Source organism: Marmota monax, unplaced genomic scaffold (assembly GCF_021218885.2).
Source record: "Marmota monax isolate L192 unplaced genomic scaffold, Marmota_monax_Labrador192_F-V1.1 WCK01_AAM20220418_F8-fsc00180, whole genome shotgun sequence".
NCBI lineage: Eukaryota > Metazoa > Chordata > Mammalia > Rodentia > Sciuridae > Marmota > Marmota monax.
This window is the reverse complement of record NW_026693881.1, coordinates 2,011,351-2,029,514: the sequence shown is the minus strand read 5'-3', so window position 1 is coordinate 2,029,514 and position 18,164 is coordinate 2,011,351. Positions and strand designations below refer to the sequence as shown.

General features: G+C 45.6%; 1 protein-coding gene across 17 annotated transcripts in view; it reads right to left on the bottom strand.

Moving 5' to 3' along the window:
• Positions 1-18,164, bottom strand: part of Aopep (aminopeptidase O (putative)) — a 312,146-nt gene that overhangs the window by 85,450 nt on the left and 208,532 nt on the right. For 13 of the 17 annotated variants that reach the window (XR_009228493.1, XR_009228491.1, XR_009228492.1 and 10 more), the window contains one exon: positions 12,374-12,434. The exons of the other annotated variants lie outside the window; for them this stretch is intronic. Coding sequence is in view for 9 of the 13 variants with exons in the window: in XM_046462722.2 (XP_046318678.1) it covers positions 12,374-12,434 (61 nt within the window). In the remaining 4 variants the exon portion in view is untranslated. The remainder of the gene's footprint in view (positions 1-12,373; positions 12,435-18,164) is intronic. 17 annotated transcript variants of the gene reach the window in all.

Below are 18,164 nucleotides of genomic sequence, written 5' to 3'. Positions count from 1 at the left end.
TTATTAACTATTCACAGATCTTTGTGAAGACTAAGGCAAAGACTGGATCAGCTGAGTTGGATTAAGCTCTACTAAAAATACAAAAGACCTCATCCATGGGCTGAGACCTGAGATTCCTGGATTTGAGCTTGGCTCTGCCACTAACTAGAGCTCTGAGCTTGGGCAGGTGATGGCAGCTCTCATGGGCTCATCTTCCCATGGTGGAAAATGACACATTGTTCAGGCCTTGTCCCCAGCCTGAGGTTCTAAAGAAGCCTGAAAGTCAAGCAAGACCAGAAAAGACCAGCCACACCCAAGAGTATTAAGCCACACAGACATCCACTGCACCTCTACCTGGTACTGTATCATGGTCTCCACAGAAGGGAAGGAGGAAGAGCAGCACTGGGCTTTTCGGCAGCCCCTGTCGCTGAGGACTCTCCTTAACAGCAGGGTGCTCTGGTGGCAGGAGCTAGTACAGGTCTCTGTGAGCACTGTGGAAGGCCATTGTGAGAGCCACTGCCGCAAAGGCCCAGATGCCAATATTAGCTCAGAATGTGCAATGTCACACAGCCAAAGACCTGAGCAGGTGTATACACCCATGTATATAACCCACTGAGCTGTTGCTCCTCAGGTCGGAGATAGGAATAATATGAACATTAAATTATCTGTTGGGTGCTTTGTTTTGCTATTTGGTGGAACTAGGAATTAAACCCAGGGCCTTTCACATGCTAGACAAGTACTTCAATACTGAGCCACAGTCTCAGCACTTTTTATTTTATTTTGAGATGGTCTCACTAAGTTGCCCAGGCTGACCTTGAACTTGTGATCCTCCTGTCTCAGCCTCTGGGATTCCAGCATGCCTGGCCTAAAACCATCTGTTTTAATGAAGACTCTGCCAGAGTACGTCCTCAGCCTGATGAAGAGAGGATGGGGTAGTTCTTCTTAACAAGCAGAATCAATTTTTTCCACTGACTGAAGTTTATGATCTGAAGCAGATATCTTTGTCCTAATTCTTTGAGTTTATATGGCTCCTTCCTTCTCAAGAACTCTCTAGATGAAATAAAGCATCACTACAGCAAAATCCTACTAAGTGGTAGTGCTCAACTGCAAGAGATGTAGTAGTCTTTCCTTAAGTGAATCTCTCTGGTGCACAGTATTTACAAGCCTGAAAAACAGGTAATGCTCATATGTTCAAACACAGCCACCAGACTGCACCTTGAGGACAGTGACATGGCTCACTTACACAATGAGCTGGCTGATGGTGACTGAGTTGGAGCTTAAAAGCTGAGCCGGCAAGTTTTTTGTTTTCTTAGAGACTTAGCCTCCTGCTGAACAAGGCAGATGCAGGAAAGTCAACCTCTCCCACAATCCCGCCCAGTCTCCAACTCTGGGGCAGATTCCTCTTGTGCATTACAGAATCATGATTGGTTTGCAGATGCCCCACAGATCCTGAGCTCATGGCAGGGCATGTGCCCTCTCAGCTCTGTACATGCAATGCTTGGCATATTCCTTCAACAGATAAACTAAACCTCAAAGCCAAGTATTTGAACCAATCAGGAAGAGTATACAATTGAAGGATTCTAAGAGTTTAGAGTGTACTTGGAAGACAAACTTCTGACAGCGTATATCCTGGAATATAACACAATTATAGAGCTCATCAACCAGTCTCAGCTATAACTATGCAGATTCTGCTTTGTAGGTAAGGAGTGACAGCCTGAGATCTATAACTTTAAATGGGCTCTTGGACGCTGCTGATATCCAGACCCCTCAGAGCGTCTCTAACCCAAGTCAGACCCATACTTTTTGCAAGAACCCTGCTCTAACTCTTTCTTGAAACCCATAGGCACACAAACCACTGCCAACTGTCTCCATGAAATGGACTGAGCCAAACAGTCTTTTCAAAGCTAGCGGCTCCTGCTTCCTTTTCCTTCTGGTTCAAAGGGCAGAACAAATTTTTCCTTAGTCCACCAAACAAGTATATTTGATTTCTGTCCATAGTATCACATGCCTGAAAGTGTCTGTGTCCAACTGGGCCTGTTCAGAATTCTCATTCTTTTTTTTTTAAATATTTTTTTAGTTGAACACAATATCTTTATTTTATTTAATTTTATGTGATGCTGAGGTTCGAACCCAGTGTCTCACCCACACTAGGTGAACACTCTACCACTGAGCCACAACCCCAGCCCTGCAGAATTTTCATTCTTTTTAAAGGAAAAAGTTTTCAAATGCTCTTTATCTAAATCAAGGAAGCCACCCTCATATGACTTTCTCTGAGCTCACTTTAAAAATACATGTCCAGGAGTGAGGGTGAGTAGCTCGGTGATAAAGCACGTTCCTAGCATGAGCAAGGCCCTGGGTTTAATCCCCAGCACCACACACACACCTCCAATGTGAGCTACTAAAGGTCACGGCTGGGCGCCCCCCACCTTCCCCAGGGTGCTCCCCTGTCACTGGCAGGGGGTGGGCACACCGTCTGCAGTATGGCACGTTGGGCTTGTTTCATGTGGCTTCACACTTTCTCCTTTGAGGGCACCTGTAGGATAGATGACCCCCAGCTCCCTGCACCTGCTCTCTGACAGATGCCACTGGCCATCTAGTCAGTGCTGTTTTTTAAAATGGATCCAAGTATATGAATAGCTCTGGACAAGAAAATTCAAAGTTGAAAACCAAGGAGTAAAAAGTCAGTCTAACTCTTTCTCTCTGTCGGGACACCTCCACCCTTCCCGAAGCGGAAAAGCTGGACCTTCTGCCCAGGGAGCTGTCTGCCAGGGAAGGCTGCTGGGCCACCTAACCCCATTAGAAAGCTGCAGCTCCAGTTGGTCACTTCTTCTAGAGCCTGAAGAAGTGGCTCTGGAATGTTGCGGGCACTCTCTAGGACCACCACATTCAAGTTGATAGGCACTCCGGCTATGTCACCTTACCAAGCAGCCCCCTCTGGGACCTTGCTTTCCATGTAAAACAAGAAACCATAAACTTGTTCCTAACAAGAAGGACAGAAAGGGAGAAGATCGCTTCTCTAAATAGTGATCAAAACTCATTCACTTGCTGGATTTCTTCCTCCCTGTTTTAAAAATGCAGTCACCCTCCTAGATCTTCAGGGGTAGATGGCCTTGGTTTGAGTGCGGTAGGGAACAGGTGTTGGGAGGGGCTCTTTCCCCACTGCTCCAGCTGCGAAAGCTCCTCCCACGGTTCACTCAGCCCCCCACCCCCATCACCGAGACTTGACTGCCTGATGTGGCTCAAACTCAGTTTTCTAGCACCAAACATGGATTATGCGGCCCTCCCTGCGGATGATGGCCTTCTCCCCAGTATCTCCCTGCCCACACTCTTATCTGCCCTGAAAGAATAGCTTCAAATGACACCTCAATTATTCTTCCACAATGGAAATGACCTGTTTTTTCTGAATTCTAAAAGTTGTTTTTTGTTTGTTTGTTTTGGGTTTTTTTTTTTTTTCCCTTAGAAGAGGTCAATATATCTGGACAATATTGAATCAGATGCCCCAATAAACAACAGCCAGCATGGACCTTCTGTGATTTGGGTCTCTATGGGACAATGGACCCTTCCTACATTTCTCATGTATCACCAGACATGACGCTTAGTTTTTTGATTTGTTTTGTTTTTGGTACCAGGGATTGACCTCAGGGGCACTCGACCACTGAGTCACATCCCCAGCCCTATTTTATATTTTATTTAGACACAGGGTCTCACTGAGTTGCTTAGTGCCTCGCTTTTGCTGGGGCTGGCTTTGAACTCATGATCCTCCTGCCTCCGCCTCCCTAAGCACTGGGATTACAGGCATGCTCCACTGTGCCTAGTGATGTTTAGTTTTTGTGGACTGGATAAATAACATCACTTGGGTTCCAAAAATCTGTCTGAAGCATATTTCTCTATAGAGGAATAAAATAAAGCAAGGTTGTCTTGAGTGAATTTTATAGGCCATTTTAAAGGAATTCACTAGAAATAGTGAATAAAGCACGTGCCTAGCATGTACAAAGCCCTGGGTTTAGTCAGAAAAATAGAAAAAAGGGACTAAGCATTGGTATGGACTAAACTGTGTCCCTTCATATGTTTAAGTCCTAGCCTTTAGTACCTCAGAATGTGAATATATTAGAAACAAACCCATTAAGGTAAAATAAAGTCATATGTGTGGTCCCTAATCCAATATAACTAGGGACCTTATAAAAAGAGATAACGATAGAAATATTGGACACACAAAAAGACCCTGGGAGAACACAGTGAGAAAGTGACCATGTATCTGCAAGCTATGGAGTCAGTCTTAGGATAAAGCAAACCTGCCACCACCTTGATCTTGGACTTGCAGTCTTCAGAATCATGAAGAACAAATCTGTATTAAGTCACTCATTCAGTTATAGCATTCAGTTATGCCAGCCCCAGCAAACTAATGTGAACACTGAGCCCCAGGGGCCCCAAATAAGGGAAGAGAAGCTCACAATGAAAGCATTTTGATAAACTCTCTTGCACCCCAGTTGAGCAGTCCAGCACCTGGAAGAGCCTGTTAAGGGCCAGGCACTCTGAGGAACTGTAAGTGACTGTAGAGCCTCAGAGCTTTGGATGCTGCCCTACTTGAGGCCAGAGACCTATTCAACTTATCTCTCAGGATCCTCAACAAGATGTTCAGTCACTTAGAAAATGTGAGTTAAGCTACTGAACAAAAATGACAATGAAATTATCAAGAGCCCCCAGAGTGTACCACAGTATGGCAAGTACTGTCGCAAAGAACCAGTGCATATAATTTGAAAATTACACTTTCTCTGGAATTTGAAAAATAACCAGTCTCAGTATCCTTGACTGACCATTAAGTGCAGCATTCTTATGAGACACCATGGAGATTAAGAATTATGTTGATAGTATTACATAATATGTGTAAAGGAAGCCTACAAATTATTCTCCTAATGAGCTAGCTGTTTTTCTCTATGCTAAAGAGCATATCCTGGGCTACAATGACACAAAGGCTCCTGCATGAGGTCTTATCGAGTTCCCTCAGTTCTGGTGACTGCAGCATTTTTCTTATAAGACAACATTTTTTATCATTTGCTTGTGTGGCCTTTGGCAGGTATTTGCTTGGGAAGAGGTGGCATTTTCCCAAGATGACAAAATAATGTGTGGTTCTAAATTCTAGGATCCAAGAACAAGCCTGGGAACTTGAGCTGATTCCTGCCTGTTTCTGGGGCACACCATGTGGTGGGCCATCAGCCATCTTCTCTCCTTCCTGCTGCCACTGCTGCCAATGATTGCTCCAAAGAGATGGAGGCACAGAAGGGTCCTGAGGTGCACCCAGGCGGGGGTGCCGCTGTGTTCAGACCTCAACACACAAGTCCACCAGCAGTTGAAACTGGGACTGCAGCCAGGCTGGGAATTCCTTCATGCCCCTTGAACGCCTGTTGTGAACACGGCACTCTGTCACTTTACCTACGGGTGGGACTCATTCCTGCTGTCATGGCAAACCAAGGCCATCTGTGGATTAGCCGGCTGTCTTTACTCACATGATTCACAAAAATACAGATGCCTTCAATCATATTGATGCTGTGGGTGATGATAAGGCATTATGCACTCAGATTTTAATGCAATCAACAGCCTTCAAAACAGGCCACAGCTATCATCTTAAATGTTCTAGTCGCCACATTTAAAAAATGTAATAAATAACAGGTAAAATGAATTTAATAATATGGTTTACTGGGTATACAGTTGTCTCACAGTGTATGTGGAGGATTGGCACCAGGAAACTCCCAGATACCAAAATCTGATCCTCAAGTCCCTTAGATGAAAGGGTGTAGCAACTGTATCACATCTACACCCATCCTTCAGACACCTCCAGATGACCTGTGATACCTAATACAATGTAAATGCAATGGAAACGGTTGTTTTACAGTACTGTTTAGAGAATAATAAGAAAAAAAGCCTATGCCAGGTGTGGCGGTGCACATCTGTAATTCCAGCAGCTCAGGAGGCTGAGACAGGGGGATCCCAAGTTCAAGGTCAGCTTTAGCAATTTAGCAAGGCCCTACGCAACACAGCGAGACCCTGTCTCAAAAATAAAAATATTAAAAGGGCTGGGGATATGGCTCAGTAATTGAGTGCTCTGGGTTCAATCCCTGATACTAAAAGGGAAAAAAAAAAATCTGTAAATGTTCAATACAGAGGCAATTTAAAAAAATATTTTTGATCCATAGTTGAATCTATGGATGTGGAACTTGCAGGTACGGGGGCCAACTGTATGTGTGTTGGGTTGCAAAACACACAAAACACCAATTCAACATGCAATATTTTTTAAAACATGAAATAGCTTTCTTTCATTTTTTTGTACAAAGTATTCTATGTATGAATTTTAACATTCCATCTCAATTCAGATTCTAAATCTTAATCAGAAATCCTTGGTTTCTCTTCATATTTCATAAGATCTATAGTTGAAAAAGTAGATTTTTTTCAATATCTACGTTGTTCGAAACAATAACAGATTTATTGGATTTTTAAACAAATCTAATAAAGATTAAATTAAAATCCAGCTCCCCAGGTGCACCAGGTACACTTCCAGGGCTTGACAGCCACGTGAAGCTGGTAGCTGCTGTCCTGGACTGTGATCCCCGGGTACTACTACGTGCCATGGCCATGGCAGGGAAGTGTCACCTCAGGAACTGCAAAGACAAGCCAGGTATCACCTGCTTCTGGGGCTGAGAGGGATGGTGTGAGACACACGCACACTAGCAAGAGTGTGAGACAGCTTGTGCTGCACACTAATGCAGAGAGAGGGAGACGTTCCAAGGAGAGAAGAGCACGGAAAAGAGGCTAGTGGTGAAGTTTACAAATATTTGCAGACTGATAGTTCTGGTTGAGCATATACCTGGAATGGTGGAAATAAGGTTTAAAAAGGTAGTTTGGGGCAATACTGTGGACAGCATCCATCAATAGGCCAAAGAGCATTCTAAGCACATTGTCAATGGGGAGGAAGTTTCTGGTGAGAGTGGGTTTGAGCTGTTTTGGAAGCCTCACTTGGCATTCTGTGGATGATGCATGGAAAGGGGAAGAACTTGGTGGCTAAAAGACCAGTCAGCCACTACACTAGGCCAAGCAAAACATGTCGAGAAAATGGTGGAGGTGCTAGGAGAGGAAAGGGGAAAATATGATCAAATATGTACTTAAGGATCTCTGGACTGGCAATGAAGGGAGGAAATCTAAGAAGGGTGGAGGAGTCTGATTTTTTTTTTTTTTAACTCAGGTTGCGTCTTAATTCTTCTTCTTCTTCTTTTTACCTTTATTTATTTTTATGTGGTGCTGAGGATAGAACCCAGTGCCTCACATATGCTAGGTAAGCACTCTACCACTGAGCCACAATCCCAGCCCCAGTCTGGATAGTTCTTTAGCAATTAAAATAAGTAGTGCTGAAGAAAGATTAGATGGAAAAAAGGTATCCGAATAAATCTGCAAACAAAAATGATTAACATAGCTGGTTGTAGTGGCACAGGCCTGTAATCCTAACAGCTCAGGAGGCTGAGGCAGGAGGACTGCAAGTTCAAAGCCAGCCTCAGCAAACAGTGAGGTGCTAAGCAACTCAGTGAGACCCTGTCTCTAAATAAAATACAAAATAGGGCTGGGGATGTGGCTCAGTGGTCAAGTGCCCTTGAGTTCAATCCCAGGGGTTGGGGGGAGATTAAAATACATATGTGCACCTTGGATGAGGAGGAACCTTACAGTGAACAAGAAAAGGAATAGAAGTCTATTTATAGAGGTGACAAATTAGTAAAATGTACAACTTTCTTAACAATAATGTGCAGTTGGCTCTCCATATCCACAGACTCTACATCCCTGGATTCAACCAAGGATCAAAAGTATTAAACAACAACAACTACAACAAACTACATCTGTATTGAACACACACAGGCATTTTTCCTTGTCACAGTTTCCTAAACAGTATTGTGTAAAGCTGTTGATGGAGCCTCTGCATTGTATTAGGTATGATAAGTAATACAGAGTAACTCAAAGGATCTGGGAAGAGAGATGTAGGTTATGTGTAGATATCCTACCACTTTACATATGGGACTTGGCCATCCAAGGATTTGGATACCCACAACAGGCCTTGGAACCAATCCCTACACATACTAAGAAATGACAGCATACTATTGAGAAAATTCAGTTATGATACTATGCATTAAAAAGCAATGCAGCTGTTAAAAATATATTGCTCTTTGAAATAAGGCAGACTCAAAGTCAAAGCTTATATGTTTTCTCTTATATGGCTAGAGAGAAAAAAAAAATAGGAATCTTATGAAAATAGAAGGGAGACCAGAAGGGTAGAGGGAGGAACTCTGGGGAGGAAGGGGGAAGTACTAGGAAATGAGATTGATCAAATTATCTTATGTGCTTATACGATACCAATGAATCCTACCATTATGTATAATTAAAATGTACCAATAAAAATATTGCTCTTGAAATGTATTAAGGATAACTGCTCATGACACAGTCTTAAAAAAATGAAGTTTGGATGATAAAATTCCAATTTTATTTAAAAAGGGCATAGCAGGGAGGATATGAGAGGATGTACACGGAGCGTGGTAATCCTGGGGAGTACGACTGAGGGGTTCAGGGTTGTTTACATCTCATATTCTGCTATTATTTCAACTTGCTATAGAAAGCACATTGTTTTTACTTTTAAAAAAGCAGATAAGCTGGGTATGGTGGCATATGTCTGTAATCCCAGCTACTCAAGAGGTTGGGGCAGGAGGATCACAAGTTTGAGGCCAGCTTGGGCATTATACTAATACCCTGTTCCAAAAACAAAATGAAAAGGTTTGGGGTATAGCTCAGTGGAAGATATATATATATATATATATATATACATATATATATATATATATATGAATGAGAGAGAGAGAGAATAAAGAGAAAAGGGTAAAATATGTATTGGGATATTTAGAATAATGACTAAAAGGATATGTGTAAAAAATAATCTCTTGGTCATTTTTTGTGTGTTGTCATATTTTTATTTATCTTTTAATTTTTTGTGATGTGTGTATATGTATATGTGTATGTGTGTGTGTGTGTGTGTGTGTACACACACACACACACACATATACACATATACATACATACATATATAGTTTTTTTGTTTTTAGTGCTGGGAATTGTGCCAGGGCCTTGTGCTTGCCACTGAGCGACATCCTCAGCCTTGTGGTTCTTACTGATACACACAACAGTTACATACTCATATATGTACATAACATAATTTGATCATCTCATTCCCCATACCTCTATTCCCCAGCCCACCCCTCCCTATCCCCTTTTACTATTTTAAATTAGTACATACAATGCCATACAAGCGGGCCTCATTGTGGTGCAGCCGTACACATAGACAGCTGATTCTGTTACCTCTTTCCCCACAACTCCCCGCTCTCGATCCCTTCCTCTAATCTCTTGGTCTCCTCCCATTTTCATGAGATCTCTGGGTCATTTTTATTTTTTATTTATAAATTTTTAAAATATTCTAACATAAATGTTTAATATTTCTACAGTCAGAAAAATGTCACAAAGTGAGTAATTTACCCCACTGAGGGCATGATTTAAGTCTCTCTGGAAGATCAAAAGTCATAGGGTGAGATGCTCTTTAGAGATGTTGATCCAATTTCTTTTACTTGTGTGGCACTCATGCTCACCTCTGTTGTTGCTGTGGCTATTTTATTATTTTTTTTAATGACTTCCAATCAATGTGGCAAAAAAAGGAAAATCAAGGCCAACCACAAAGCCAGCCTTTCCTAAGACAAAAAGCCTCTGTAACCGCGGGGTGAAAACCTGAGCAGGAAAACGTGACTTCTGTCATGAATGACTTCAGCTGCTGGGGGCCAGAAATGTTGGAGAACAAAGAGCACGGAGGAATCTCACTACCCAGTCGCCATTCCAGGGCAGGCATGCTAGGAACTTTATATCATCACCATGGGGACGAAGGACAAGGCCTCCTGTGCACCTGAAAGCTTCTGCAGCCTGAGGTCTCAGGTCCTCGCCACACCTTTTGCTCAAGTGGAAACAAAAAGAAACTTTCCAGGAGTCTGGAAGGGCTGAGAGCAGACCAATGACCAGCAGCCACAGAAAGGGAAGAGGAGATGAAAAGGTGCGCCACCTGGTCACCCAGCGACAGGACACTGTGCACCAAATCAGGGTCCTTCTGTCTGCTGCTGTGTTTTTACTAAGGAGTTCAGGACCCAAAGAAATAGCAGTTATGTCTTAAAGACAATTTACAGCCAGCTGGCCTCTTCGCACCTGTCTGTTTCGACAGCAGGGCATCAGTTCATAGCAGGGATTCTTAGGGCTCACACGGCAAGCTGGCGCTCATGCAACCAGATCTTGGAAAGAGCACGAGGCTCACAGGCAACTCTCTCCCTGCCACCGCCCTTCCCCCTTTAATGAAAAACAACAGCCTCCTGGTCCTGGCAAACCCCTCCTCTCCAGGGGAAGGTACAGACCCACAACCCAAGAGGGACATGCCAGCTCTGGGTGCGAGATTAAGAACGTTTTCTTTTTCGTTCCCTCTGGGCTAACTGCTGCAAGTAGCTGCCTTGTCCCAGGCCGGGAAGTCTGGACACCCTTACAACACTCTGGCTTAGGAAGACAACCGTAGGCAAAGGACTGTCCCTGAGCCCATGTAAAGCATGAAGGGCCAGGCTGCAGTTCTGACCAGAGGAACCTGAACCCGCTCTCCCAGGATATTCTGCATGGGGGTGACCTGGTCTATAAGTCACCTTCTTAGAAACTGAAGGGCCCCGGAGCTGCCTTGCTCCACTCCATTTTGTTCTATTGTAAATTCTCTTTTGTTCCCAGAGGATTGGGCCAAATAAATAACTTTTAACAAGTGACATGCACTCCTGAACTAAAGGCAGAAAGTCCTTTTTTAGGAACAAGTTAATGATGGCTTGTGGCAGACAATTTTCCCAAGTGATAGGAAAGAATAGAGAAGTGAGTTGAGGGATGAAAAGGTAATGGAGACACCCTGCCCCCAGCTCCTTCATTTCATGGATCACAGACATTGATTGACACTCAGACACTCCCAAGGGGAAGCTCATATAACCAGCCATGAAACCAGAAACAAGTAGGTCACAGGGGCTGCTTGAGCTGGGGCAGAGCTTCTCACTGCCATGGGAGTCCACCCTCAGCCACTAAAGCCCACCACAGTGGTGTGCAGCCGCCCTCACCCAGACAGGGAAAGCTCCAGGCCAAAGCGTCCTTTGACTACCTTGTCTGGGATGACACCCTCAGATTCCCCAGGGCCCAGTCTCTTGCTTGAGTCAGGATTTGGGTTGGTGAGGGGCCTGGGCTGCCCAACAGGCTCTAGGAAGCTCAGGACCCGGATGAGGGTTGGGGAAGAGGAGGTTTCAGGTCAGGTGACTCAGATGGGACTAGGGCTGGTCAGGAAAAGGCGTCTCCCTCAGAACCGCCCATGGACTGAAAGGGAAGGAGAAAATCTTGACTAAGAGTGAGCCCCAGGCCCCAAAACAGAGAAACGAACTCTAAGCAGATAATACAGGTGAGGCCAGCCTGAAGCAGGAGGCTGTTGCATACCGGGGAGGGAGGCTGAGAGGCAGGTGTACTGGAGAAATAAGGGAAATGAAAGCTGTCTGCCTATTTGGCTACATCCAAAGAGTAGAGCTAGAGGTCAGCTGCCCAACCCTGGGGGCATGAAACTGTTGCCTGGTGACACTACCCAAAATATGCCCCATGCTCTGTAAGAACCCATTTAACACACAATGCAGAGGATAGCATCATGTCTACTGTTCTGGTTTGGACATGAGGTATCCCCAAAAGCTCCATTGTTAATGCAGGACTGTTTGGAGGTTAAGTGATTGACTGTGAGAGCTGGAACCTAATCAGTCCGTCCTAGTTTGAAGGGCCTTGGTGGTAACTGGAGGTGGGGTGTGTCTGGAGGAGGTGAGTCACTGGGGACGTGCCCTGGAAGGATGCATCTCCCCTGTGGCCACTTCCCTCTCTGTTTGTCTCCTGGTCAGCTACGAATGGAGCAGCACTCCTCTACCCCACCCTTGTGCCGAGATGTGCTGCCTGAGTGGGCCCAGAACAATGTACTCAGCCACCTGTGAACCCAGAACCCTGAGCCCCCAAATAAACCTTTCCTCCTTTAAGTTGTTCTCTACAAGTATTTTGGTTACGTGTCACAAAAACCGACTAACATCCACCCATAGCATCACAATAAATTGAAACAGTAGCCATAGGAGTGCCCTCAAATGGCACACTGAAGTGCAGTGTTTTCCTGACTTAGGGACACTCCACCTCAGCAAGATCATTACGTTTATGTACATGTACTAAAAACCATAGTCATGATTGGTGGGCTGAGCAGTCTGCTCTCCACAGACTCCTGAAGCAGTTATCTTGAGCATACCTTTGGCATTCCAGAACTCTCAAGCCAGTCTCGGAAGATGTTTTCAACAGATAGATCCTGCCTTTGAGAAAACAACAAAAAGTAAGGGATTAAAAAGTGACAGCGCTTACTACACAGACTGCTTCCCTCTCAATACTCAGGCACGTCCCAGCATTGTTCTTCCAGAAGGAGAGTTTCTTTGGAAAATGAGCAGTGCTACCCTGGGTTTAAATGTGGGAGGAAACCTGATCAAATCAGTTCTCTCCCATCAAGCACATTAACTGCATGTGGAAATGAAAGAACCACAAGCACACCATAGTAGTGGGTTTTCATGCTTTCAAAGAAAACTTCTGGGGCCAGGCTGGTGGCACATGCCTATAATCCCAGAAACCCAGAGGCTGAGACATGATGATTGCAAGTTTGAGGCCTGCCTGAGCAACTTAGTAAGGCCCTAAGCAATTTAATGAGACCCTGTCTCAAAATAAAACATAAAAAGCACTGGAGATGTGGCTCAGTGGTTAAGATGAGTCCCCCTCACCAAAAAAAAAAAAAAAAAAAAAAAAAAAAAAAAAAAGAGAGAGAGAGAGAGAAGAAAAAGAAAACTTTTGGTTGGGAAAGTCAATTTGGGAGGGTAAGGCATACTCCTAGGACACATTAGTCAGGAGTGCTTCCTAGAGAGCAGTGGAGGAAAGTGAAAACTGAAGAGTAAAAGCACTTAGTGCTTCAAATATAAACTTCATTGTAACAAACTTTATAATAACGATTTTTACTGCAACAAGCAAAAATAATGCACACCATTATCAGACCACAGAGAGGCTTAGGTATATGGAATTAGTATAGCTTCCACTATCTAATTTTCAAGTAGGCCAACATCAAATTGGCTCAATTTAAAGATTGCCTGTTACATCAAATGAAATTTATTTATTTTTTATTTTTTTTGCTTTCATGCCCTGCTGACTTGTCTACTCCTTAAAATTACTAAGTATATATTTAGGAAGGGCAGCTCCGAGGTTATATCTTCCCATCTTCCCTGGCTGATGAAGTTTAAAGCAAACCCATTCCCTTCTTCCCTCTTCCAGATAATTCCTACTCATGCCCAGACTCTCTGCTTACAGAGAGGCCCTTCCTGGACTTTTCAGAGACTGAAACAAGGCTTTCCCTGTGCACACAGCACCCACTGTGCTCCCTATCCTCCATGTCACAGCATTCAGCCCAGTTGGCAACTGACAGTCACTCAATCACTTGACTTTCACTGTTTCCTCCCAACAACGAATCTCTCGGGAGCTAATCCAGCACTTAAAACAGTCCCTAGTATACAAAAGAATTCCTACATAGATTTTTTTTTCCTTGAATGAATAAAGACACATTTTCACTGTTAACTCAATAAATATGATTTCTTTTAAAGAGAATATATATTCACCTTTCCCAGCAAGATGTTCCAAGTTGTTAAGCTCTGTATCTTTTAAAATTTTGCAGACATACACGTACATGTGTACCTGTACATTTCCTCCCTTGCTTTTAGAATTGTGGAAGCAGTTGTGGAAAGATGGTGTTTTCTGCAATGTTAAGGTGCTGGAGGGCCAAGCCCTGCCCCCCTGCCTCATGGGCAGTGTGGAGGAAGGAAAGCAGGAAGGGGCTGGAAAAAGAAGGGATAACTAATTCTGTCTTCCTTTTCTTTCTCCCACTGATCACTGGTGCCCCCTGTCTTCTCTGTCCCAGTAACAAGTTAAGGATGCTCAAGAAGGCAACCACTGCTATTTCAAAACAGAAAAAATGCAGGGAGGGAAAGAAGACCATGTAGAGAAAGGGGTCAGGATGCACATGGACGTTGAGGTCCCTCTGTGGGACTAGCAGGCAGAAGAGAGAGGATAGGATACAAGAGGGCAGAGGGATGACACCACCTCTCTAGGTCATCCCTGGACATGCCTCCCAGGAAACCCAGTGCCACGAGCAATGACTGATTGGCCAGGAAAGGAGAATGTGGCTGGCTGGACACTTAGGGAGCAGCAACACTGAAAAGGTCAGAGAGAAAATGGGGCTCTGACCCCAAATGTGGGCAGGCAAGCTGGAGTTCCCACCGGAGCCTCTGCAACAGCTCAAAGCCCAGGGCTGCTCAGGGGTAAGGGCGGGAACTTGACTCCTTCACCAAATGAAGTATCCTCCCCAGGGGCACATGTGGAGGCAGGTAAGGTGGGGTCCCTGCAGCCATTCTAAACATGAAAAGGTCTTCAGTTTAGCAGTCTTGCTACCATATAAGTGATAAAAATTACTCTTTTCTGCCAGTCTCACACATTTCACTAGGAAATAAAACGACATCAATTTTCCTTAGACACAGGTAGGACAATGTCCTTCACCGACACTGTTTCCAGCCACAGAGGAGATACCGTGTCTGACCTTCTGGGGCAAAACCTCTGTCCCCCATCTTCTTGACACTGAAGAAGCTGGAGTGAGGGGCCTGCTCCTGAGCTGAGCTGAGCTGCACGTGGCATCTTGGGAAAGGGGTCTCCTCAGAACTTCCAACACCAAGAGCAAGAAGCAGGCTTCGGAAAGGATGTGGAAAGGGCAGGAAGGATGATTCAAGGGCAGGTGCCCTGGGCCCAGGAGGGAGGTCAAGGGAACTGGGATCAAATGTCCTGAAGAAAGACGTTTGGGAGGCGACCTGATGGCCACGTTCGAGTGATTTTGCAAAAGACAGCGAACAGCTGCTGCGCAGCACTGTGGAGGTTGGACATGAGGACAGGACGGGAGTCTCCTGTGAGGAATTTTCACTTACGGACACTTCTCTAAGCGGCCTGGAGAAGGGGCTGCAGTGGAGGGCTGGAATGTCACTGAGAAAGGCCCGAAGCCCTTGCCAGAGCAGGAGGAGGGCAGGAGAATGTCTCTGAGTGGTGGACACTCGACGGAGGTCCACTGGGCCCAGGTTCTGCGGAGAGCTGGGATGGAAAACCCAGCAAGTGACTGAGAGACATGTGACAGACACCCGTCTGCATGCCAGCAGTTCTTGCAAAGCTGGGGCTCAACTGCTGTGGAAAGGGTCCACCTGCCTCTGTGGGACAGGGAAGGAGGACGGTGGGAGGAGCACCGCAGAGATTCTGAAAGGCGACAGTGCCGGAAGTATGTCCTGGTGGGAGGCAGTGCTGTCTGTCCTGCCCAGGGCAGGAAGGGAAGGGATGCACAGACAGGGAGGGCCAAGTTCCACTCAGCCCAGCTCAGGCAGAAATGAATCAGGGTGTCCTGTGAGGACTCTGGAGGCCCCGCGGCTGAGCCCTGGGCCTGCCACGGAGGCTGTGAAGTGGCTGTAGAATGAATGACAGGAGAGCAGGGAAACAAGGAAGAGTACTTGAGGGAGAAGAGGCTGGAGGCAGGGAGAGGTGAAGTGATGTGGTGTGTCGGGGTAGAGTGGCAGGTGGCATCCTGGGCCCCATCCATCTCTGCAGGATGACCCTCCACAATCTGTCCATGCCTTGGTCCTGTCACCTCTGAGGTTCTGTTCATTGATGAGTGCTAAGGAGAATTCCACTTTCCCGTATCTGGTGCTTGTGCACATTCAGACATTGTTACGTAGCAGCACTAAAAACAAAGCCAACAAAAACTCCTCTACATCCTCAAAAACTAGGGATGAGACCACCATATGACCCCACTATTCCACTCCTCAGCTAAATCCAAAAGATTTAAATCAGCACGCTACAGGGCACATCGATGTTTACAGCAGCCAAGCTGGGGAACCAATTTAGGTGCCCATCAACAGACGAATGATAAAGATAAGGTGGTGCATATACACAATGAGGTTTTACTCAGCCATAAAGACGGATGAAATTATGGCATTTGCTGGTAAATGGATGGAATTGGAGAACATCATGCTAAATGAGATAAGCCAAACTCAGAAAGCCAAGGGTGGAATGTTTCTTGGGTGGGGTGGATACATCTGCAGTAGAGGAAGGAGGATGATGGGGAGGAAGGAGGGACAGGAAAAGGGAAGAATGGTAGAATGAATCTGACCTAACTTTCCTATTAGGGACAGGAGTATACCACAGTGAATCACACCTTTATGCATATCCACAAGGCACTAATTAAAAAAAAAAAACTACAAATAAATAGAAGAAATTATAAATAAATAGAGTAGAAAAAAGGGAACAGGGGTATGATGGAAGGGAGGGCAAAGGAAAGTACTTGGGACGGATTAGAAGGAATTATATTCCACTTCCACATAAAGGCACAGAAGTAGCAGCTACTATTTACTGAACATCTACTGCGCACCAGACAAACTTCATCTAAACTTCCAATAACTGCAAGACCAACAATTCCGTTTCCATATTAAAGCTGACCAAATACAGGTTCTGAGAGGTTAGGGAACATGTCCAAGGGCATGCAGGTAGCATCTGCCCGGCCGGGATTCAAACCTAGGCTGCCTGTGAAGCCCTGGCAACTCCTTCTGCTCTAAACTTAGGCCTCAGAATGAGCCGGTCCTGTGTAGGCAGACAATCCTGCAGGAGAGCAGAGCCACCGCCACTCCCAGCACCCCAGCTTCTCCCTGTCGTGCTCCTGCGGTAGCTGTGCTGGTGCCAGTCCTCCTACTACCGTTTAGGAGAGGGGAGAGAGCCATGGAAGGGCAGTGGGAGGGCAGGAGTGCTGCCCCTGATGAAGAGGGTATGTTTGCTCAGATCACTTTCTTTTGGGAAGCTGTGAAGCATCTTACACCCAGCATCACGTCCCTCCTCATAACATCCCTGAGAAGTGCCGTCCATTGTTGTGTGGTGTTTCCCAAGCAGATGGAGAAGCACAGGCAGCACAGGAGGATTCTGGAGAGAGTCAGCAGCGACAGGCTCCTCAGCTCACAGGCTTGGGGCAGGCAGCCCCAGCACCAAGCTCACCTGGGGCTGCTAAGGTGGGGTAAGCATTCACTCCTGCTGCTTAAAACCACAGCCCTATGGAAAGGCTGTGTAAGTGGCCTAACCTCCTCGGGAACTGGCAAGAACTGCTGAGAGTACTTAAGTCGGCTTGTAGACAGCAGTGCTGAGGTCAAAAATCGACTTCTACACTTCTGGACATTTGGAGTCCAGGCCAAGGGTAAAGTCTTTCCCTCTGAGATCATGTGGCTTAGATAATCACAATAGAGGAGCAGAAGCATTTCCACCTCGCCAGGACCCAGGACTTACAGGAAATTACTCTTCTGCATGTCTGATCACTATGGAAATTGATTTTACACAGATAGCTAGAAGTACGCAGACCCCAGACGGCCAGTCCTCCATCAGCACTTCCCACTGCAGCCTGAGACCGGCCACACCCGCTCCTGGGCCTCCAGGGTATCTGGAGCTGCAGGTGGTTTTGCCTGCTGGCTGGCTGGCTCCCTGCTGTACTCCCACATCCTAGGGGGCAACTCTGAGTCTCAAGGTCTGACCACCAATCCCTTGGGGCTACCAATGCATCACACTTAGTTAACACAGCGGGGGAGAGGATATGCTAGCCATCCTGGCAGGATCCTGGTTAGAAAAATAAGCTGTGTTTAAAGCACACAGAGTGTCCAGTTGTTCTCTTCATGATGTTAAAGTAAACAGAAATAAACATCGGCTTGCCTGAAAATGGTACTGCACATGCCCGTATGAGCTGGCTCAGTTGAGTTCTGAGGCTGGGGTGACAAGGATGGGGAGCTGATTATTAGGCACATCTGCTACATGTGACTGTCAACCTGCTGCTGAGCAAGTGAAGTGCCTTTTTCACTCCTGGCTCCTGCCTTCAACCTCCTGAGATCCTAAAGATCACATTCTGCCCGGTGTGGTGCCCCACACCTATAATAAGGCAAGCGCTCTACCAC